The sequence below is a fragment of the Zonotrichia albicollis genome, chromosome 1 (assembly GCF_047830755.1).
Source record: "Zonotrichia albicollis isolate bZonAlb1 chromosome 1, bZonAlb1.hap1, whole genome shotgun sequence".
Lineage (NCBI taxonomy): Eukaryota > Metazoa > Chordata > Aves > Passeriformes > Passerellidae > Zonotrichia > Zonotrichia albicollis.
The window spans coordinates 46,184,522-46,207,554 of NC_133819.1; the positions used below are offsets into that span (position 1 = coordinate 46,184,522).

At 37.4% G+C, this 23,033-nt stretch overlaps 1 protein-coding gene across 3 annotated transcripts in view; it reads left to right on the top strand.

Annotated features, from left to right (window-relative positions):
- Positions 1 to 23,033, top strand: part of LARS2 (leucyl-tRNA synthetase 2, mitochondrial) — a 125,029-nt gene that overhangs the window by 96,699 nt on the left and 5,297 nt on the right. For all 3 annotated transcript variants that reach the window (XM_074540209.1, XM_074540214.1, XM_074540202.1), the window contains 7 exons: positions 532 to 669; positions 8,776 to 8,879; positions 10,046 to 10,228; positions 12,721 to 12,890; positions 13,858 to 13,935; positions 15,980 to 16,091; positions 22,482 to 22,609. In XM_074540209.1, coding sequence (XP_074396310.1) covers positions 532 to 669; positions 8,776 to 8,879; positions 10,046 to 10,228; positions 12,721 to 12,890; positions 13,858 to 13,935; positions 15,980 to 16,091; positions 22,482 to 22,609 — 913 coding nt within the window. The remainder of the gene's footprint in view (positions 1 to 531; positions 670 to 8,775; positions 8,880 to 10,045; positions 10,229 to 12,720; positions 12,891 to 13,857; positions 13,936 to 15,979; positions 16,092 to 22,481; positions 22,610 to 23,033) is intronic.

The window sequence follows — 23,033 nt, forward strand, 5'->3', positions numbered from 1 at the left end:
GCAAATTTACTGTCATTTCATCGAGCATCCTTAACTTGTAGTGCAGTGACCCATCTCACTCTACAGAGGGTTCTGCAGCCTTAAACTGCACCATTGCCCCCTAACGGCAGCAATGCAAACCATCAATTAAAAAACTGGTTTGAAGTGGTCGTGTCTTTTGTCTTTCATTCCAATATATTTGTATAGCTTGATAGATACTAAAAAATTTAAAGCCAGCCACAGAGTATTTACAAAAAAATAGTTTAAAGAGCAGTCAAGTGTTTTCATTGCTTTCTCAGGTAATTGCTTGCCTGAAAAATAGGTAAATAATCTTTTTGTGGATCTACATGTCAGAAGAAACTAAATTTCTATCTATAATAAGCATTTTACTTCTTAAAAAAATATAAAAATCTGATAGCAAACTGAAAGTTTTATTAAACATGTATTGCTCTCAGTAAACAGTGTTGTCCAGTTAAGGATGATGAGCTACTTTAGTAGTGCTGATCTTTCTTTTCAACACTGGATTTTTCCCTGTAATTGTGTTTTTTTCAGGCCCTTTAATAGTGACTTAGCAGACTACTGGATGCCTGTGGATTTGTACATCGGAGGAAAGGAGCATGCAGTTATGCACTTATTCTATGCAAGGTTCTTCAGCCATTTTTGCCATGATCTAAAGATGACTAAACACAAGTAAGCTTTATATATTTCTTTTAAAATCTTTCATATTTCATTTGACTCATAAGTGTATTAGTGGACACTGACGTGATGGTGGAACATTACATTGACCAAGCCTGAGTTTTCCTGCCTTGTCAGTTCTTGGTTTCTCACAGTGAGTTGCACTTCCTGTAAATGCTCATACAAAGGTTTTTATTGCATGAGTATTAACTGGCTCAGAGCAAGTGATAAAGTGCTGCTGTAGATTTCCAGCCTGCAAAAGCATGCACAAATGAGTAACTTCAGGCATTCTGTGTAGTGCTATTATTTCAAATTAGGTAACTTCCTACCAGTAATAGCATTAATTTCAGTGGAAGCATGCATATGTAAAAAACAAAGCACTCTTATAAGTCACTGTATAATTGGGGCTGAGCAGTACAAAACATTTCTTGATAGGCAAAAGAAATATATTTATCTCATGCCAATTTATTTTTTATTTAATTAATTTTATATAATTACTTTTAATTATTCTTGCTGCTGCTGCTGCTATAGCCTAATTCACTGTTCTGTGTTTTGGTTAGAGGTAAAGTTTGATGGAAGAAAGTGAGTCATCTGTTGTTCTGTTCTTTGTCCTCTCAGATAGGTTCTGAGCTTGACATCCCCCTTTCCACTGAAATTCAGCTCTTTTGTACCCTGAAATTCCATCCTCAGCTTGGAGAGTGCTAGTGACAGAACAATGAAACTCTGGCCCATGCTCTGTTCTGTTCTCCCGTCAGCAGAGATGACTGAGTAGATTGAGTCAAAATGAGTGGCCCCATGAGAAGAGCTGCTCAGTGATTTCTCAGCTGCAACTCATATAAATAAATTCATTCTTTACAAGTATCCCCTCTGAAAACTTGACATTAAACAAGAGCCTAAATATATATGTCACTGAACTCACTTGAATGCTGTAGTTTTGCTACAAAAATAGAAGTAGTTGTGAGCCAGAAAAAGATGGACAAGTTACTGCAGCTAGCAGAATGTTTCCCCAAGTTATTTCCTAATTTTGATGAAAATAGGCGATGTGTTTTCATAACTCGTTCTTGGCTGTGCAGTAGCTTGCAGTGGAAGCTGTGTTTGAAATATTGGATGTAGATGATTTGTGTACCTGTTTCACCCTGTTGTCTGCAGCCTGTGTAGCTGCAGGAAGGCTGTTTCTTCTCTCTGAGTGTATCTTTCAAAGCAGACCCTTCCTCTCAGAGGTGCTGTGCCTTCAAGCAGAGAATTTTAAAGCTTTCTCCTGCAAGCAATTTTAGGCTTATTAATTCTACAAAAGATTTTACAATCCTAATCCATCAGGCATCTAGTGGAGCTGTAACACACAACAGCAAAATGTTCTTTTGCTAGTCAAATTCTTCAACCTTCCAAAATTACATTAACCACATTAGTGGCTGAAGTATTGTCAATATAAAGTGAGATCACAGGGCAGGGGAGATTTTCTTGCAAAGTAAGTGGTTTGTTTTGGTATGCTAGAAAAAAGGGCATGGAAAAAGGCCAGCTGGACAAAAAAGGGACCTCCTGTGTGACCTTAAGAAGACCAAAATAAGTGCAAGGAAATGGGAGGTAAGGATTGGCTACCCCTGGAGGAATGTGGAAGCCTTTACTGGATAGGCAGTGTGGACCATGGAAAGGTCATAGCTCATCAGATATTGAAACTGGTGAAGAACATGAAGATAGTAAGAAGAACCTCTGGACATACATGGAGAAGAACAGCAAGGAAAACATTGGCCTGATGCACAATCCAGCAAAGAGCCTAAGTAGAAAGAAAAGTCTTTGCCTTGGCCTTTGCTGTCAAGGTCTGTGCTTAGTAGGAAAGTTTGAAGGCAAGCTTTACTGCCCATTGTAGAGTAGGATTGAGTTAGGGCTCACTTAAGTAAACCAGACACATGCAAGTTCCATGCATGAAAGACAAGGTGGCTGGAGCAGCCACCATGGATTTACCAAGAAGAAATTATTCCAAACTTAATCTGCTTTCCTTCTGTGGTGACATGATTCCATCTATGGATGAGGAGAGAGCTGTGCATATCTTTTACCATGACTTCAACAGAACATCTGGGGCTGTGCCATCTGTGTGGGGAGGGTTACAAGAGAAGGGCTTAGGGGTCCTCATGAACAGCAATTTGGATGTGGGTCAGCAGCTGGCATGACAATATACTCCTCTAACAAAACCATGCCCAGCTTTGGCTATCTCTGCTCATCATTCAGGAACAACTGGAATACTGTGTCTACTTTTGAGGCTCTCACCTCAGTGTGAGGTACACTGTCAGACTAAAGAGGGTTAGAGGAGGAACACCACCATAGTCAGCGTTGGAGCATATGACATACAAGAAGAGGCTAAAGGAGTTGAGTGTGTTCCCCATGGAGAAGAGAAGGCTATGGAGGGAATGTACTTGCTATCTACTGCTACCTAAAGGAGATTCATAGAGAAGATAGAACCAGACTCTTCTCAGAGATGTATGGAGAAAGGAAAGGAGTAGCAGTCACAGATTGCAGCAAGGACAGAAGGAATACAGTTTTGGCAGGGAGGGTGATGAGACTGAAACCATTTGACTTGAGACATTGTGGCATCTCCATCATTGCATATTTTCAAAACGCAGATGGACATGGCCCTGAACAACCTGAAGTTAGGTCTGATATGCAAAAAGATTTGCACCAAATGTCTTCCAAAGGTCCCTTCCAACCTGCATTATTCTGAGGACTCTGTGATTCTGTAGCTGCATTTCTTTGGAATGTGTTTTGTTCATACTCTGGTGTGACAGAGCAGTAGCACAAAAGCTGTGTAGCATAACCTGGTCTAAATGTGGTAAATTGCAGAAGAAAACTCTACCTTAGGTGAAGAAAAACTCCTTAAGAAGCACTGACTACATCTAGTGACAATGGCAGAAGAAAATAGAAGTTGCTTTCTGTAGAAGCAGTTTGAAAGACTGTGGAGAATTCCTTTGGCATGGTATACAATGTCAAGAGGTGTGACATGTGACAACATGTGATATGTGACAACACCTACAATGTTGCAGTGTGAAGATGTGTTACAGCATTGCCTGAGGGCTGGGTGTATGAGCTGCTTGGGCGTGCGCTTAGATGTGTGCTCAGACTGCAAGGTGACTCTTAACAAATTCATCATCATGCACAAAATTGTTCACTTGCTTTAGCTCTATGCTAGGTAAATCATTAGGTGCTTTGAAGCCATGAAGTCAAATTAGGATTTTGGTTTAATATGGAAATCATAACTCCTTTATAAATACTACCATGTATTTTAAATTTTTTGTGTTAATCAGAAGCCACTTTTGATCAGTCTTCTGTTTGAACTGCTCAAGGACTGGTCTGAAAGATCTGAGAAGTGTCATTAGAAACAACAGGCTTATTGTTAGGAAGCTCAAAGTCATGATGTCAAAACCCTCAGCTCTGAGGGAAAACACTAAAATGTTAAAAAACGCTGCCCTCTTGTGCATTTTCAATCTCTCTCTAGTAGCTTAGGTCTTTTTCACTGATTAAATAAATAAAATTGTTATATCTCAGTTAAGGAGAGCTGCCACCGTTTAAAGTGTCATCTAGCATCCTTAAAAATTTTTATGATTCCCCTGCTTATCTGTAGTAGTTTTTCTTTGATATGTTTTCTTGATGGAAATTTTCATTGTTTAGCTCCTATCCTGTGATGTTCAAATCCATTGAAATACTTCTGTGTAGCCTTTAATTATGGATAGTCTTTAATGGCTGTTTATACGGTAATGTGGTTGAAAACAGAAATTAAAATTCCTGTAGTTTGGATTTTCAAAGCAATCTTTCCAAATGTGGGGTAATGATTTTTACAGAAATGTTACAGGCAACATGTATGAAATAGGCACTTACAGACACACATACCCTCACTGAAAATGCAGTGTTTGTAGACATTTAGAATTAGAATTTAGAACTGTAAAGGTGTCAGTATAGCTTAAATATCCCCTAAAGATGAGGCATGGTCTTTTATTTTTTAATGCATTGGACTGGAGATGGTGGGAAAGAAATGCTGCTGAATTTCTCAGTAATGACAAGGCAGAATAAGTGGTACCCTCTGGGTATTCATACATGTGATATCAGATTAAGCTCAAATTGATGTCAATTTGTTCTAGCAGTCTGGTCTGTAAAATGCATTGGTTCTATAAATAATTCACAGGGCAGCAAGCCCTCCCAGCTGTGACCACTGCTGGGAGAGGGGCCAGGTAGGCAGCTGGGGCCAGAAAACTCCTCCTCTGTTCCAGCCTAATCCACCACGGCAGTTGTGTGCTGTCACTCTCCGGTGCACCTGCTCATCTGTGCAAGTACAAGTTACACAGAATTTGGTTCTGCCCTAGACTTCAGTAATCACCTCTGTCTAATGAATAATTGGAAATAGAATCTAGCACATTCTCCCTAAAGAGTTAGAAAGCAATAAAAAAATTTTGTTGTTGCCGTTAAGTCAGCAGATTTGACTCTGATAGAGGGCAAATCTGCTGAGTAAGAAGGCACTATTTTTCACGTAGCTGAGTTACAGAATAAAAGACTGTATGTGACAGAAATAGCTTATTCTGTGAAGGAACAATGCTACAGCTTCTCTGCATTCGTTTAGAACCTTATCTCTAGTGCTGATTTTAAGCAAAAGCTCTCAGTTGTTAACTGTGTGGAATCTTGAACATTCAATATTGTTTTATCTTTTTTTTCCCTAAAATTATCTGTTTCTATATCCTTCAGTCACCTGCACAAGGTTGCAGAGCTGTATCTAGCAGCAGGTTTCACAGCCCCCTGAACTCAGCCAATAGTGACTGGTGTAGTCTTGTCTTCACTCAGGGGCGCAGCACTCGGACTCTCTCATCCTTTCTAAAGGTGCAGGGTGCAAATACATGCAGTGAGCTCCCTGGCTAGGGCTATCCCTTCTCCTGAATTCACTGTTTTATCACTGTGGCAGGCCCCACAGAGTTCTTCCAGCCAGGTCATTTGTACTAGGATTGAAAGCCCTGCTGGTCACCCTGCACAGAACAAAGCAAAGAGCATGAGACCATGGCGCTGAGCAGGAATTCCTGATCTGTCCGTTGTGCTTGCCCTACCATCCATTGCATGGTCCTAGATTGGTCTCTCATAGAGATGAACTTGTGTATGAACATTAGAGAAAGAAAAAGATGAAGGAAAGGATTACAGATTTCATTACTAGCACAGCTGAGCCTTCTCAGACGTGTCAGGCACACTTTGCAGGTGGGTGTATAACATGAGCAAAAGACTCACAGCAGATACTCCAGCAGGAGCACAAACAAACTTCACAGGCAGGTGAAAGCCTATCCCATTCCATTATATCTATGGTCTGAAACATGATCAAGCATTCAGAGGAACTCCAGACTCCTCTTCTATGCCAGAAATGTCAGTGTGTCTCAAAGTGGCTTAATTTCATTATTCTTGGTGTTTTGGATCAGGAGGTATTTATGGTGCCATGACCATGGGTGCTGCAGCATTGAGGTCAGAATTGCATCATCCCTGCTGTGCTGCAGCCCTTGGCAGTTCCCTTACAGCCAAGAAGTGCATCCCTGCCTCTGAAGGGGCTTGTTTGAGGTGTGCAGTTTTGTTAACATGAATTCAAGTGTAACTCTGCATGTGAACATGAGAGGGAGCCAGCACAGCACAATGCCAAAATCACTGAACACAGTTTGGTTCAGAGCCCTGTGTTTAGCAGATGGGCTCTGGCTTTCTCCTTTTGGGCATGTCTCCATACTCCTGTGGTTTCCCACTAGGGACACATGGTTGGGGTTTATTTTCCCCATACTTGGTAATGTATTTTGTATTGCATTTTTGTAGCCTCTGTCAGCATAAACAAAAATAAGAAATGCTTGTTCCTGCATTCAGTTTTTAGTAACTTGGCGTATGATCTGAACTAACTGTTTGTCATTAAAAATAAGTGTTCCTTGAAAAATCACTTCCAGTGGAGAGCCCTATCTGATTTGGATGATCTGGCTACCTCATTAGCTTTACTTTAGATAGCAGGAAGTGTAGCTATTTTAATAACTGTTTGAGATCTTAAACAGGCTGAAGTACTGAATGATAGGGAGGGAGTTTTTTTTTCCAGTAGTGTTATGTCTCTAGATTGTAGAGGCAGAAGAAATGTATCATAAACTGTTTTATCCTGAAACATTTTCCCACCATTGTTATTGATAGGGTTACAAAGTTTTTGTTCCCAATTTTTACCTTCTAATTCACTTGGATAATTTATAATAATTTTTGGTATTTTAGATTATTTTTGAATCCTGTTTTTAACTTTTTTCATTTTGCTGTCTAAATTTGACTTCAGTTCTCATTCCCTTAAGTTCCTTTACTTCTAAACAACAAGATTTTTCATCAGCCTCTGAAATATCATCTACAAAATATTTATAGAGATGCTTGAGTTGTTCTTAGTTAACATTGTTGCTAAAACCTGGTGGCGTGGCAGGGACTCATACTTCTTTGTGGCTGAGTGATACATCAATATGTGCCAGTACTTACACAATATTTGTAAGTATACAAAATATGTAAGGAAGGAAGCTCATGTTCAAACTTGAGCATGTTGAAGATAAAATATGAAGCCTGTCACTTTCTCTCCCAGTTTATAGTTTTGTTTTCAAATATCTTCTTACTTCAGAGTCATCAAAAGTGTTTAAGGACTAGTACTTGGAATTTACCTGCTTTAATATGATAGAAACATGCCTAATTGTTCTATAATTTAATAATACTATATTATTAAAATATTAATTGTTCTATAATTTAAATTGTGAGATAAATTGTCATGTAATTTATATTTCTTAATAATTTAAAATATTATATTAACTTCTTAACAGTGAATCATGTTTTGGATTATGACTTTTTTGTACACATAATAAATAAAATGTGGAAGTCTGGTTTTGCTACTTCTTTTTTAGATGGGTATGCTCTGACTTTTTAAAAGTTAATAGAAATAATGCATCCTTTTACATAAGTTGTCTTGTACACATTTCAGGTTTCATTAGGTAAAAAGTTGAAAACTCAGATTGTTTAATGTTGCACACACATGTCAGCATTAGGAGGTGCAAGTCAGTACTAACCAGTGCTGATGATCATGTCCTCCAAAACGATGGTGACTGATGTCCCTGTGCTGGAGGGTCCCATGAGAAGGCTTCCAGCCTGTATGTGCTTTCTGGGACTGGTTCCATACCTCCTTCCCTGGCCCCTGCTGTTCTTAAAGTTGTGTCAGAACTGCCTTACTTTCCTGTTCTACTGAGTGGGAACCAAAAGCCTTAGAGATTCATTTTGTTGCCTTTTTTTTCAGTGAAAACAGTGACAGAACTGTGACTGAATGCATTAGAAATGCAAGATCATTAAAGGAGGGGGCCACAATAGTGTCAACCAGAGCAGTGTTTACTTAGAGTTTATTCTTGCTGTGTGCACTACTGACTTTGAAGGCTCTTTTTAGTCCTGTCATACACTCATTTCATGGGAGTTTACTGTCACTGATGTAAATTTTGCTAGAAAAGTAAGGTGCTAAAAAATTGATGCACTGAGATATGAACTTTTCAGCATTGCCCTTTTTCTAGTACACTTTTTCATACAGCCAGGCCTTCCTGGCTAGTTCTGCAAAGGGCCAAGGCATGTGGGTGCTTATGTTAGAGAAACATCTATCTGCTTTTTCCATCTGTTTATAGAGAGAAATGTGCAACAGCATTTTGATTTGTTCAAAATCCTGTGCTCCTCAGAGAGAAGCTAGAACTAAATATTTGTGACAATGAAGCCAGGTACTTGAATGCTTTCACGCAAGAGATTTAGCTTGAAGTTAGGGAAATTGTACTGTTGTACAAGGAACTTCTGTGTGTTATCCATATGCTAATTTGAAAAGTGATGTTAGAATAACTTAGTACTAAATTAGGGTACAAGAATGTGAGCAGAATGCAAATAAATACTTAGAATTGCCAGCCAGCCACCATTAATCAATGCACAAAGTACTCTTTCTAAGGTGACAACTATTTATGTACAGTCGGCTTGAAATTCTTGTTTCATTAAAAAATTGTGCCTGATTGGCTCAACACCTGAGGCTTATCATAAAATATGCTTTTTACAGCTCTTTTCAACAGAGAAATTTCTTTTTCCTTCTGTCCTTAGGGAGCCTTTCCATAAGCTCTTGGTTCAAGGACTTATCAAGAATCAGACATTCAGACTAACAACAACAGGCCAGTGTTTGAAGAGAGAGGAGGTTGATCTCACTGGTAAGAGAAACTGCATGGGAAAATCAGCATAGGTGCACTCCTAAAGCCAGGGACTGCTTCGGTGCTGGGAAAATTTGGAAGAGAAAATGAATCTAATATTTCAACTGGAGAGCAACTTCTGTGAGTTTTGAATTTACACATGCTGCTGAGTACACAGAGATCCTACTAATACAGCAGCTTTTAATTGCATCCAAACATAGAAATAGTACTGTGGTATTATTTTGGCTCCGGTGTAGTCCAAAAGATCAAAAGTCAGTTTTGTTAAGACAGCGCTCAGCAGCCTGCTGAATGGCGCCAGTTAGGCCCAGCAAACAGACAACCTACAAAAACATTACAGCAAAACTAACACAGGTGCAGGTGTGTTCAGTAGATATTAGGAATGTAAAACCTTTAGGAAACAGTGCTCATTCTCAAGTTCTTTGCAGAGCCTTCATTGCATAAGCTGGACCAGTCATTGCTATGGGACCTGTAGCAACAAAAATGTTTGGTCATATTTGCCTCTTAAGCATTCCTCTCATACATCCTCGTTTGCACTGAATACAAACCCTGTAAGACAGTTAAAAATCAACCCACCAATCCACCCTCTTAAGTTTTACCACTTTCTGCTACCCTGTTTTCTTCTAGAAAATATTGGGGTTTTTTAGCAGAGGGTTTTACTCAGTTGCACCTTTTTAAGTGTAAATGCCCCACTCTGTCTCTAAATTCATGCAAGAGAAAACACACTCTTTTCAGGATAACTTACTGCAGTTGAAACCTATAACTCTGGTATTTGCAAAAGCTAAGTGCAGGTCAGAATTGTGTCAAATCAGTACACCTATCTATGAAGTTTTAAATGTCATGGTTATAAAAAAGTTTAAATATCGGGAGCTGTCAAGGCAGCACTTAGGATGCATGCCAGATACAGCTTCCAAGTGGTAGGAGACTTTTTATCATGATGTGATGGAAGCTTTAGGATATTACTGGTGTTCAGAACATTAACACAAGAAAAATTTGGGAGGGAAAAGAGTGTTTGGAATGGGTGGTATTCTTCTTTAAGCTGTTTTGGAAAAAAAAAAAAACCAAAATGCTAGCAACAGTTGTTTCTTCTCATGCTTAGGGAACAAAATTAATTGCTCTTACAAGTGAGCAAAATTTATTCCAGTGGTTTTGTATGTCTTAATATTTAGGAAGTGAACCAGTCCACCTAAAAACTGGTGAGAAGCTCCAAGTTGCTTGGGAAAAAATGAGCAAATCCAAGTACAATGGAATAGACCCTGAGGAAATAGTGAAAGAGTATGGCATCGACACCCTGCGCCTTTACATCTTGTTTGCTGCTCCTCCAGAACAAGACATTTTGTGGGATGCTAAAAGTAAGTCAGATTATTTTCTGTAGTTTGTTTTCTTGTGGATATGCTTCTTTTTTCTCAAGTAGTATATTTTAAACACAAAATTAATACAGTTCTTCGTGCCCAAGTTTTGGAAAAAATGAATAAAAAAAGTATCATAAACAGGTTTTATTGTTTGTTTCTTTTAAAGGAGAGAATCACAAAGCTGTCACTGAGGCAAACTTACAAGATTATTGCAAGCAGCTTACCTCTTATAAGCTAAAAGCACATACAAAACTATTTCTTAAGTTGTATTTTCTTCTGAAAACTTGGACCTCATTATCTTTTTTTTTAATTAGCAATAATTGATTAATTAAAATTATTTTTCTTTATAATCTGGTTTTTTCTAATCATATCAGATCAGAGATGCAACTTTACAATATTTTGTTATTTCTGTTTATTAACAAGCATGCAATGGCTTTTGTAAGCTGGATTATGAAATAGTTTTCAGAAAGAATCTCATTAGAAGATAATCAGAGTTCCTAGTAATTAATATTTCTAGATATGACATTTTTATGAGCTTACTTCTTGAGTAAGTTAAGAATTACCCTCCTGTGCATTTATTTACTCCTGTCATGCCATTCCGCATACTGAAAGGTCTTAATTTCTTTTATCTACTGTGGTTCATACATTTTAATGTAGTCTTATGTATTCATTTACATTTCACCTTCCTGTTTCATAAGGCTTTAATAAAACAATCCATTCTTGGTTTCAAAAAGTGTAGTTCTTCATTCTTTCACATGTTAAGTTCTTGCCACTTAGTTCAGCCTGCACTAAGCTTTATTTCAGTTGTGTCTGTCATGCTTTGTATTCATTTATGTTCCTTTATATATTGTTGCACTATTGTATGCACAGGAGGAGTGGGCTTTGTGAGTTCTCAGCTGGCTTTCTGTCACCACCTAATCACAACAGTAGAGAGCTAGGCATTTGAAAAGGTCTCTTAAAAAAATGAATCACTTAGAATGAAGCCTTAACAGCTGCATCCCAAACACTACACAGGTACACAATTCCCTCTGAGGCTGCTAATTTGGTGATGCACAAACTTTTTGCTGTATTTTCTGATCTTGAAAATGAAATATTTGAATTACTGTGAGGATAATGTGTACCAAATCTTAGTTGCAAAGTATATGAGAGCTTGGTGATTAAACATTTTTGTAAGAAAGCTAAGAATGCGCAGTTATAATACTAGCAAAAATGTATTTAGTCATTGAAGCCAACCTGTTTACCACTTTAGAAGTACAAAGGAAAATTTTGGCATCATCTCGTGTTAAAAGTATTGGAAAATGTGAGCAAAAGGAGATTTTAGCTGCCTAAAGATATTTCCAGGGGAGAAGAAAATAGAAAGTTAGGTGAAAAGCATCTCTTAAATATCTTTATGCTTTGTTCTGAATTTATGATGATAACAACATCATGAATGTTTAAATTAAAGAAGTTAGGCAGGTTGTGTTGGGTTTGACCTTGGGCTGGATGTCAGGTGCCCACCAAGCTGCTCTGTCACTCCTTGCTTTTCAGTTGGATAGAGGGAGAAAAGTACGACAGAATGTTCGTGGGTTGAGGTAAGGGCAAGGAGATTGCTCAGCATTTGCCATCAAGGACAAAACAGACTCGACTGAGAAATTAATTTAATGTAATGCCAATTAAAATTAGAGTAATGAGAAGTAAAACCAAATTTACACCTTCCCATCATCCCTTCCTGTTTCCTGGGCTCAACTGACTCTGTCAGACATGGAGGAATCTCCTAGAATCTTCCCAGAGGAGTCATCATTGTAGCATCTCCCTACCAAAACTTTACCATGCAAAGCCATCACAGGAAATTTTTTCATTCAGAGAATGTTAAATAGTGGTTCTCATTTGACATGACCCTTCTCTCCTCTGGATGGGATAGCCTTTGGATGATTGGCCCTCAGACTAAATTCCTTGTCCTCTCAGTGGTGGACATAATGCAGGGCTCATGTCATTCTCTCCCATGGTGTGAGTATGGTGAGCTTGTACTCATTAGCACAATAGCATATCTAGCAACAAAAGTATACATACTTGCTGAAATCAAATCTGAAAAGAAACTTCTCAATTTGAAAATATATGTGTATGCATACTTGTGTATATGTTTGTATTCTGCCACGAGTTCAGAAAATGAGAGCACATACAACTCCTTTGTGGAGTCATTAAAACAGATGAGCATTCTAGCATTGAGATAATATTGAATTATTTTACAGATTTTAGTAAATATTCTATGCTGTATTCTTGCTATATATATCTGCTTTAAAGTCTTTGCAGAAAAATACTTACTGTTTTTTTTCCATTCAAGCAACTCACATTATTTCTAAAGAAATTTTTAATTGCATTGATGTCTTTCATTTAAAATAGAGAGTGTTTTTTAAAAATGTTTATCTCCAATGTTCTGTTCCTGCTTTTCTTTACAGTGTTGAATTCTTTACTTGTAACTGACATTTGTTTCTGAAATCTTTCATTAATCTCAGCTGATGCCATGCCCGGCGTTCAGAGATGGCAGACACGCCTCTGGGCACTTGTAACCAAACTTATTGAAGCAAGGACTTCAGGAACCATGCCCAATCCTGAGCTTCTGAATAAGAAAGAGAAGGCTGAAGCCAGAAAGATCTGGGAGCAGAAGAATCTGGTGATTTCTGAGGTTAAAAGAAACACTTACATAGTTTCTAAATTGCTAAATAAGTTGCTTGTTGTGCTAAAACCCTGTGTTTGACTTACAGAGCCAAAAGCTTTTTCCCCAGATGAGTAGCTATTTTTTAAACTGAATTATTCTTTATGTAAATAATTTTGTCTACCTACAAATTTTGTGGGGCAAATGATGTATGCCTCATTAAGGAATGAAATGTTATGACAATAAAGTTCTGTCAATCTGGGATTCAAGTAACTCCATTTCAAGTAACAAAACTTTAGGTGAGTTCTGTGGGTTACCCTAACAAAAGCTTTGGTCTGTTTGCTTCATATCTCATTATCGTGCCTGCTGTTTCATATAGAATGAAAAAAGCTACTGGTGAAAATATATTAGCATAGCCTTGAAAGAAATACTGAAGTGGTTGTTCTTCTCTTGTTATTTGTTGTCTCCTGCTGTGATTGGTATCAATTCAGTTATCCAAGACTCAGAAGAAAACATAAATACCTGCAAAATTAACTTCAAGTAATTTTCTGTGGATAAAAACTTTTGCCAGTTTAAACCCTGCTGTGAGGGATATTCCAGATCATTTAACAGACTTTATAATTTTAATCTTGTGATCTATGAACAAGTTTTCACCAGTATAAATGGATTTACAAGAGAGAAGGCCTCTTGAAGGGGCAAAGGGAAGATATTTTATTAAAGGAAATAAAGGGTGACTAATGCACATTTTTCATTGACTGAAACATTTTAAATCTCAAAACAGAAGGGAAGCTAATCAATTGAATTTTTATATGATTGTTATTTTCCCCTCCACACCTGTGATTGCACATATGATGTGTTTGTGTACTAAAGTGATTTTCCTCACTTTAGGTAAGATGCACATATTTCACAAATTGAAATTGGTTACCAGTAATTGTTTTCCATTTTTAAAAACCCAGAATTTTAAGTTATTAATAACAGACTTTTTGTTCTAATACAGGTAACCGAGTACTTCACAAAGGATCATTTGTTCAATGCAGCTATTTCCCGATTGATGAGCCTCACAAATGTACTCCATGTAAGTATGGGATATTAATGAAGGTATTTTTCTCTCAGACTCTGCTCCTGTCAGTCTTTCTACCAAGCAGGAACTGCCTGTACTATAGGTCCAGCTTTCTGTAAGTCATTAACTTCATAACCAGTATTACTGAGTCAAGAGCCTTGTTGAGTTACACTCAGTTCAAAAGCATGTTCTGGTATCACTGTAACCCTGAAATATAAACAGTTTTGCAGGAGGAGCTTGATGGTATTAGATCAGATTAGACAGATTCTGATGTTTATGTCTGCATCCTGTAATTTGAAGAGGATACATTTTGTTTAGTTCTGTTCTTTGTTCTCTTGATTTTAGCCAAGTTACATAGGTAGCTAGGTATAGTAGTACATTATAGAATTACCAAACATTCTGATTTTAAAAGGGTTATTCTTTGCAAGGAAAATCACACACAGTCAGTCCTCAAAGACAGCTTACACTGCTGAACCTAAGTTTTAAGATTTTTAATTTAGATTATGTTGTTTATCAGCCAGTGGTGATAGATTAAAAATAATAAACTATTATCATTATTTTCTGTTACTACTCTTAGATCTGGTTGAGCAGTCCTTCAGGCATATAATGGTAACCTGATATTGACCCAAAATTAAATATAATTTTGAAAGCTTTAGCTTCTTTATTGAAATACCATTTTATACATTATGGATTCCAAGGTGCTTATTAGCAAAATCAAGGAACTTAACAAAAAATTAAGTACATTGTGCACAGGTGCTGTACTGAAACAATTTAAGTCTGGCATCCTGTATGGTGTTGGGAAGGTAACACCCAGCTCTTTATCTCCATTTCAATGACTCATAGGCATTTGGGGCTAATGGATGGTGGAATGAATGTTAAAAAAGATAAAATTCAGGGTCCTACAGACAGCCAGATACTTGAACACTGATGTATTTCTTGAGCAAAGAAGACAGTGCAGTATCTTTGAAGAATAAGTTTCCACATTGCATGCTGACTCTTCCTCTTTTGCTCCTAGTTAAAAGGAGGAAGTGGAGAGGTGGGCAAGGATTAAACATTGAAAGTGGGTAGCAGTTGCTAAATCTTACTCAATATAGTTTGCACTATAAGTGATAAGATGCCCTCTGACAACATTTGCGGTCAAGCAAATCACTGGTTTTGGACCATTTTCTAGTTGATGAGAATGGGTTTTCATCACATCAAATAATCCTTGTAAGTTGACATGTATTGACATTTTTTTGTGCTGTTTCATGAGAGAGATAGATTACAAAATAAATGCATCAGCTGAATTTGCCATGGGATGTGATCTCTTAGGCAAAGAATAAAAAAGTTCATCTGATTACTTTTAGTGCTGTATCTTTTATTCTGTAAGTTGAGTTAAATGGGGAAATGAAGTTCAGATTTTGTCAGTCAAGTTCCTTTTTGCCAGAAATTGAACATTTTCTATACTACAGAAGGCAGACACTTTACTAAAATAATGAGAACATAAAACTGTAAAAGACTTCACTGTGCTTTCATTCCCAAAGCTTTCTTCAGCTCTAAAACCTCACTTTGTCACTAAATTCAGCTTTACTGAAGCCACTCTATGATCCTGTAGAAATGAACCTTGTCCCATCAAAATCTATGTTGCATTCAGCACAATTTGACTGTCATATACAAGTGTTTCACCTCTTCTCAGATAGCTCTGGTTTTGCCTAAGATTGCACTTCTAGAAAAGGCAGCACTAAAAATGCTTTTGTGGGCCACTCTTGTCCACATGAGTGTGTGTTCAGAGTTCTATGCTAGAGCAGATCCCCAAGGATCTTCACCAGGATGATGATGGCAGTTTCAGGATGATCCATTTCAGGATCAGCTTCTAAGTGTTAGAGAGCACTCTATGACTAAGAGTTGTGATTTTAATTCTCCAGTATCATAAGTTTCCAATTTATTGTGAAAATGCACTCTCCTTAGCATAGACATTGATTTTAGGTTTTATTACTGCATTTTCTTCTTAATTAAACTACTTTCCTCCCCACCTCGGAATGTTAATAGTTTGTTTCTTTTTCCTTGCTTTTTCACTCAGCAAGCTCCTCGGCCTCTTATTCTCCACAGCAGAGAATTTGAAGATGCTTTGGCTTCCCTCTGCATTATGGTTGCACCTATGGCTCCTCACATTGCATCAGAGATGTGGAAAGGTATTTATAAACTTCATACAGGTGTTGTAGGCAAAAGGACAAGAAATTTGCAAAAATGTCTGTAACTCAGCACATGTCACTTACCTCTGAATTCTTTATCTAGCTTGTCACCTTCTTTCATAATTGTTAAACAAATTTGAACTTCGGTCATTCCCACATCTCTCCTTTCTGCCTTTGGTTTATTTTTCCTTCCATACAGAGGTGGATTTCTTGAAACTAGGTGGAGAAAGGGAGCTAGAAGAACAATTCAAGACAGGACTTGCATGAGGAATTCATATGTCATCTGCTAACTGCTCCTGGATATGGATGGCATTATTAAGAGCTGAACACCCGGGCAGAAACAGCCCTTTTTTAAATAACTGTGTCAGAGCCTTTGGACTACAAATATTTTCCTTCAGGAATTCAGGCAAAGCAAACCATATCAGAGGGCTGGATAGTAAAACGAACTAAAGGAATGTTCAATAAAAATCCTGTCCTTTTAGGATGCTGCAGAGACTGAGGGACACTATGCTGTAAATTACCCTGCCATGGAGAATGGGAGTTGTAGAAAAGGGTATCTTTTCTAACACCTGTCAGAGTTGCACAGGTTGGAATACCAAATGGACTAAGTTGCATGGTGCTGATACAGTTAAAGCCTGTGAAATAAGAGATGTGCATGCCAGAGTTTAGCAACTGATTGTAAGGTTTATTGGGAGAAGTCCCAAGATGCATGTGGGAAAATGGGAGTATATTCTGCATTGTGGCTGGCCACAAACTGCTGTGTGGTTTTGGACCTAATGTTAGCTTTTGGATGCTGTTTTAATTGTTTTATTTTCAATGGTTTGTGCATTCAAGTGTTTGCAGAGCAGTGCTACTAAACTGATGGTATTTCAGTGTTGGGCATGGCCTGCAATGTTAATTGCCAAGGAAAGACTGCTCTTGTTCAAAGCAGTAACAAAGAAGCAGAGCCTGTGGAAGCAGCAAGATATGGTAGGGAGAGTGGGTTGGGTTTTTTGCATGTGTTTTCATTTCAAGTGATTTAAAAATCTCTTACTAGGAGGTTAAGTCTAGAATAAAGAGTGGCATCAGACATGATCCATCTGGTCATATATGATGATGTGCCATCTAATTAAAATAATGCTAAATAAAAGCAATTATCATGACTGTTTTCCTGATTGCTTGAGATGGAGACAGAAGAGATTCAGAATAGTTACTTATACATACAGTGCCTTCTAAACTTGGAATTCTAATACATGTTAGGAAATTCAGAATTACCAGCTATGGTTGATAAAATGACAAAGAGCACTAGGGTATCTTAATTAACAACTTGTCAAACACGAAGCTTAATCCTGTAGTGTTTTGAATGTTAGATAAGGAAGTCTTTTCTTGCTACTAAAATCACTGGAGAATGAAACTGATAAACATTTTCTGTATCTCCCTCTGATGTAAGAATCAAAAGGAAGCATATAAAAATTGAAAGTGTATTGTCCTCAGCCTCTGTCTGCATTTAAAGATAAAATTTTACTTGTGTGGACCAAAGACGTGCGCTGTAATTCAGCACAGCAATCATTAAAAACCATAGTGTGTTGATTACTGCCTGAAGAATTTTATTGCTAAATTTGAAAATGACAGTATCTTTTAGCATGGTAATCATTGCATTATGCTGAAGTTATTAAACAATTTTATCCGGAGAATGTGTGTACATTTAACTGCTGCATTGTGGTAAGAATACTGTATTACTTTGAAATAGCCAGCATCTATCAGTTCTGTCCTGGGATTAAAATTTCATATTAAAAATTCCCCAAGTTTTGAATTGCACTCTGGTTCCACCAAGTCCTGTTGCTGTTCTAATGTAACCAATTTCTCAAACTTTGTTGTGTGTAAGCGATAATGCTTTACTATTTTAAATTATTTCAATACAAAAATTAAGGTTTCTAAATACTCTGTTTAGTTTTCTCTGTGTTTAGTTCTTCATACTCAGAGAATATATCTCTCCTTTTGTACCTTGGCTTTGCATCTAAATGTCAGGATAATGCTGCTTCCTCTTTCGTAACTTGGTCAGGAAAAGGAGTTTGTATATTGTAGGTTCTATAAATTGCACCTATAGCAGTGGACCCCAGGCTTTGATGGAAGCTGCTTGACTGCTGTTCTGTAAGTGCCTCACCTTTCAGCAGCTGAACAGCAGCAGCCCAAGATACTTTGTGTGTGAAGAAGTTCTTCTCCGCCCTCAGAGGATGAGCAGTTTTTGGTGTTGTGGTGTGTCAGCCTGCTGGTGTTAATTGTGCGCAGAATGCGCTGGTTTATCGCTCAATAACATAAAAAGCAGCCGTAGCCCCTCAGTGTGGGAAGAGTTCATCCGGCTGATATCTTGGCAGTTTATGAACACTAACAGGATGAGGAAATCTGTTTCCTTCCTGAAACCTTGTATCTAAGGAATATACGGACACATATGAGAGTTTTTTTTTTTAGTTTGTTTGTAGTAGTACAGTGTTTTGCTGTTCAGACAAGGATATGAAACTGCTTATTGTGAGTTGCTAAATTTTTATTAGAGATGGCTCATGAAAGATATGTAGACCTTCAATAAACATATCTTAGGAAATGCTGAAATTAGACATAATTTTTTGAATTTGTTATGGTACCACTGTCTTAGCAATATTTTAATTGTCTCTACAATAGCTCTGTTGCAAGAATTTGCCTGAATTCAGCCCTTGCTCAAAAAGGGCTGAAAAGAATGGAGTTGAGTAAAAGCTAATTGATGTTGCAGGTTTTAATTGAAAATCTGAATGTAGAAATCCCTCTTCACAAATCCAATAAGAAACATGATTTGGAAATTAATTTTTTTTTCTCCAAGAGTAATAGCATAAGAGGAAGTAGAGAAAGTCTTTCAAATGGAGGAAGACAGATTGTTTTAAGAAAGCTAAAAGGATTTGTGTGGAGTTTGCTGGATTGCAAGCACATCCTAGAGTTAGCTTACAGTAACCCATGCTTTTCACATCCTAGCTCTGTACTACTATACCAATGGTATAATGCAGCTTTTCTCAGAGCTGTCTGGAAACAGCTGTTGGCATTTCTTTGAGATGGCAGATTGTTTCACATGTGACTGACAGACATATTCGTCCTGAGCTGCAGAAAGAAATTTCGGATATGTAACTTGCCCAAATCTGTCAAATAGGGAGATTCATTAAATAGTAAAGAGAATATCAAGAACAAAGTATCATGGCAACAATGCCAGAAAGAGGTTTCACAGGCAAGTAGATACTCACCCAAAATGTCTCTTCACTTGCTCTTACACACTTCTGATCTGACTTTTTAATTAAACTCGCAGTATTTGGTTATTCACCCTCAGAGTCATCTTGTACTTCCCCTTCTGATCTTCTTGCATTTATTTTCTCTTTGAAAATCCCTAATCCTAAACTCTGATACTGCCATTGTTTCAGATGCTTTCATTAGCTTCCTTTTATGACCCATTAAGACTTCTATCTTCATTTCCTTCTCTGCTTTAACCTCTCCAGGGCTTGTCACAAGCCAGCTCTTTCTCAATTTACTTCATAATCACAACTTTTCCTTGGCCTGCATAATTTTATGTCTAAGTAGCCGCACAATTACTGGAATTTTACAGATAATTTTTTTCCAGTGCTTTTTTTCTGTAGGACTAGAGTTACCTTTCTGTTCCAACACCTTGCTGATACACGATTGCTCCCACGTCTTCCTTTTTAAATCTCTTTAAAATGAGAATCTGCTCTGCCCTGTCAAATAGCACCTTAGGGGAAGTATTATGCTTATGAAATACTCCTGTAATGTTAGTAAAACATTGCCCTGAGCTGAAAAGTTGTTAGACTGGTCCTGTCCCCTCTTTCTCTCAACTTGCTAATTTACAATACTATAGTACTCGTTTAACTTGGTGTTTTAAAATGGGTTTCAATGCTGTGAGTTACTGGTTAGGGAAACCTTGCTCTAATATTTGCTTGCTAATCAGTAGAAGTCCATTGAAGCAGATCCAATAGCAAGGTCAGGACTTCAGACTGAACACAAGTATTGTCTTTGATCTGTCCTGCACAGATGGATACATATAAGTAAAAAGCTTACAGTAAGTTAAAAATTTACTGTTATCTTTCTGTTGTGCATCTGCAAGAGAATCTGTAGCCATAAAAGAAAATTGCATCAAAAAATATGATGCAAAATGCACACCACTTCATAAAATGCACTTCACTAGGCACTTTCCTGTACAGTAAGACAAGAGATGTTTTTCATGTTTTCACAATCAAAGCTTCAGAAATTGTCCATTTTTAATTTATCAATCACCATTCTGGATCAGAGTGATGAAGTTTCTGGTTTAGAGTGTTGAATTTTGAAAATACAAACCAAATCATTATGTTTTCTGTGTTCTACAGCTTACAAAATGTGAATTAAGGCAGGAAGCCAAACAGGCAACACAACTAAACCCTTCATTTTGGTTTCCTGTCAAACTGTTTTCTCAAATTAGTTCTGTTGACTTTTCTACTCTCTTTTTCTTGGGATGAGCTCATAGCTCATTTTGTAGCAAGAAAATGAACCAAAAGATTGACACTGAGCTTACTCACACTTTGCTTCAGGATAAATTTTGATTATTTTTTATTGGTCAGTTTATTGTGACTGACAGCCTCCACAGGAATTAAAAGGGACCCTGGTTTTGCTTTTGTAGATAGAAATTTGTCTGTCAGAAAGTGGGTTTTAAATAGTTTGAAGAATTCTCTTCAACAGTAAAATAAGGAATGGCCAGCGTGCATGCTTCTGCCACAAAGCATGTGATCAGTTGGAAAGAAGTGAAGTCATCTGGGTGTTCAGAAGCCAAAAAGGAAAGAATCTAACAGCTGTTTTCTTTACAGTCAATGTGATAATGAATCATCAATATGAAGATTTTTTTTTCTGCTTGAGTTCCTATCTTTTGCTCTCTCAGTTTCTGAGTACTGCTTCAAAAGAAAAAAAAATACACAGAATGAGTGCCACTGAGGCATTTTAATAAATTATTTACCTAACAAATAGCTGTTGTCATTAGGAAATGTGCATGTTCTTGCTTGCCATTAGAAATAGCTCCCATCGGTGCTCCCCACTGTCCCTGTCTGAGTCACTCAGCAAATAGCACAGCTGTGTGTCATTTTACCAAAGCACTTTGTCCAAAAAAGCACTGACAAAAATGTGGTGGGTTTTTCTGGAGGAAGCTGCTTGCTCTTTCTGTCCCTGTTTGCTGTTACTCACCGTATCAGCCTAAACAACCCAGCCAGCTGAATTGATGGATGCTCTGTGCATGGGCTCGGTGGGTGCCTGTGGCTGCTGTCCTGCTGTTTTGAACAGCTTCAGTGCCTCAGTCACACCAGTGAGTCTTGTGTGAATGGGTTTTCTTTATGCTTTTGATAGAGTTTCCCGAAACCAGAAGAAATTTCACATCCAGAAAAGATTTCATTTTGCAGCCCTGAAGGAAGCATGTGCTTATAAAAGTTTTAGTCTGTGTTCTTATTCATATGCAGAGAATGCTTTTAATTTAAAAAATCTCCTGACTCTGTCAGAATCACAAGAGTCATAATCATCAATATTAATTATATTTGACAGCATCTTGTTAAATGAAGTCTTTGTATTTTGTCATATAGCTGCAGCAAACAGCAACATAAATCCCACTCAGGAGCTTCTATTCAGTTACAGAATACAGCTTCAGAATGACTTGCATCCTATTCTCCTATTACTTAAACAAATCAGAAATTAATTATCTTGAGAAGACCAGTTTAATAAAAGGAGATCACTTACAGCTATTTTAGAATTTTTTAAAAATAAAATTGAAGGAGAAAATGTTTCAGAATTTAAAAATCATAACAAGGAGAGCAAGCTCTGAAAGGCATTCCTTTGTATCACCTTTAATTTGTGAGAAAATATACTTCACAAAATAGAAAAAATCTTGCAAGTAGCTTGACTTGCAAATTTAGAAACTAGCCAGCATATTACAGCTGGTAAAAGGAGGCATAATCATTTATCATTCTCAGTTGTTAGTAAAATACTAATCAAACTGGTGGCATTACTGAAAATAAATGCAGTATTATGGTTGACTTTTAGAAGCAGAGGTCAGCTTATGTTGCAGGATTACAATTTAAAATAATAAGCAGCAGTCTTCTGTGCTCTTGGCAAAGTTATAGAGTGTTAATTCAAATTTAAAGTGTGCCCACATTGTTAATATCCTTACTCTTGGTATAAAACAAATACTTCAAAGATTTAAATCTTTCTGTTTATAACGTGTTGTATGCTAATCTAAACAATGTTATTTCCTCCTATGGCACTTGCTTTTAAAGTCAGCTTTATCCTGATCTAATTTGTCAAACAAATTCCAGAGACCAAATGTTCTGGTTACCATGTACAGATGAATGTTTTACTGCTTTCATTTTCCAGGTTTGGCACATGTGCAGAATAAACTTTGTACTCATCATCACTGGGATGTTGATGTTCTGCATCAGTCCTGGCCCAAAGTAGACCCAGCTTACCTTCAGCCATCAGATGTTGTGGAGATGTCTGTACTGGTAAGAGCATTTTGATTTATTTTCAGTAGTGGCCAAGTAATGTGTTATGAGCCCAGAGCATGATGGAATTTCTTCTCTTGTGGAAGTCAGTTCCCATAGTAAATGGCCCAGTGAAAGTTCAAAATAGAAGCTGCTGTAACAGTTGTGCTGAGTAATTAAAATGGTTTCCTAAACAAAAAGATATAGTGAGTCTGGAGGAGAGATGCCCTAAGTATAAATCTTTCAGAGTGACTTCATGTTAGTACCAATGGAGATTTGACCAATGAACAGCCATGGGCAAGGATGATACAGTCGAAACTAGGATCACTAGGCCCAGATTTTTTGCCTGACAGTGCATTTATTAACTCAGTCCTGTACACAAATGTATAATTTGGTGATATTTCTTGTGGTGCCAGTAGTGCTATGGCTCCCTAACAGACCAATC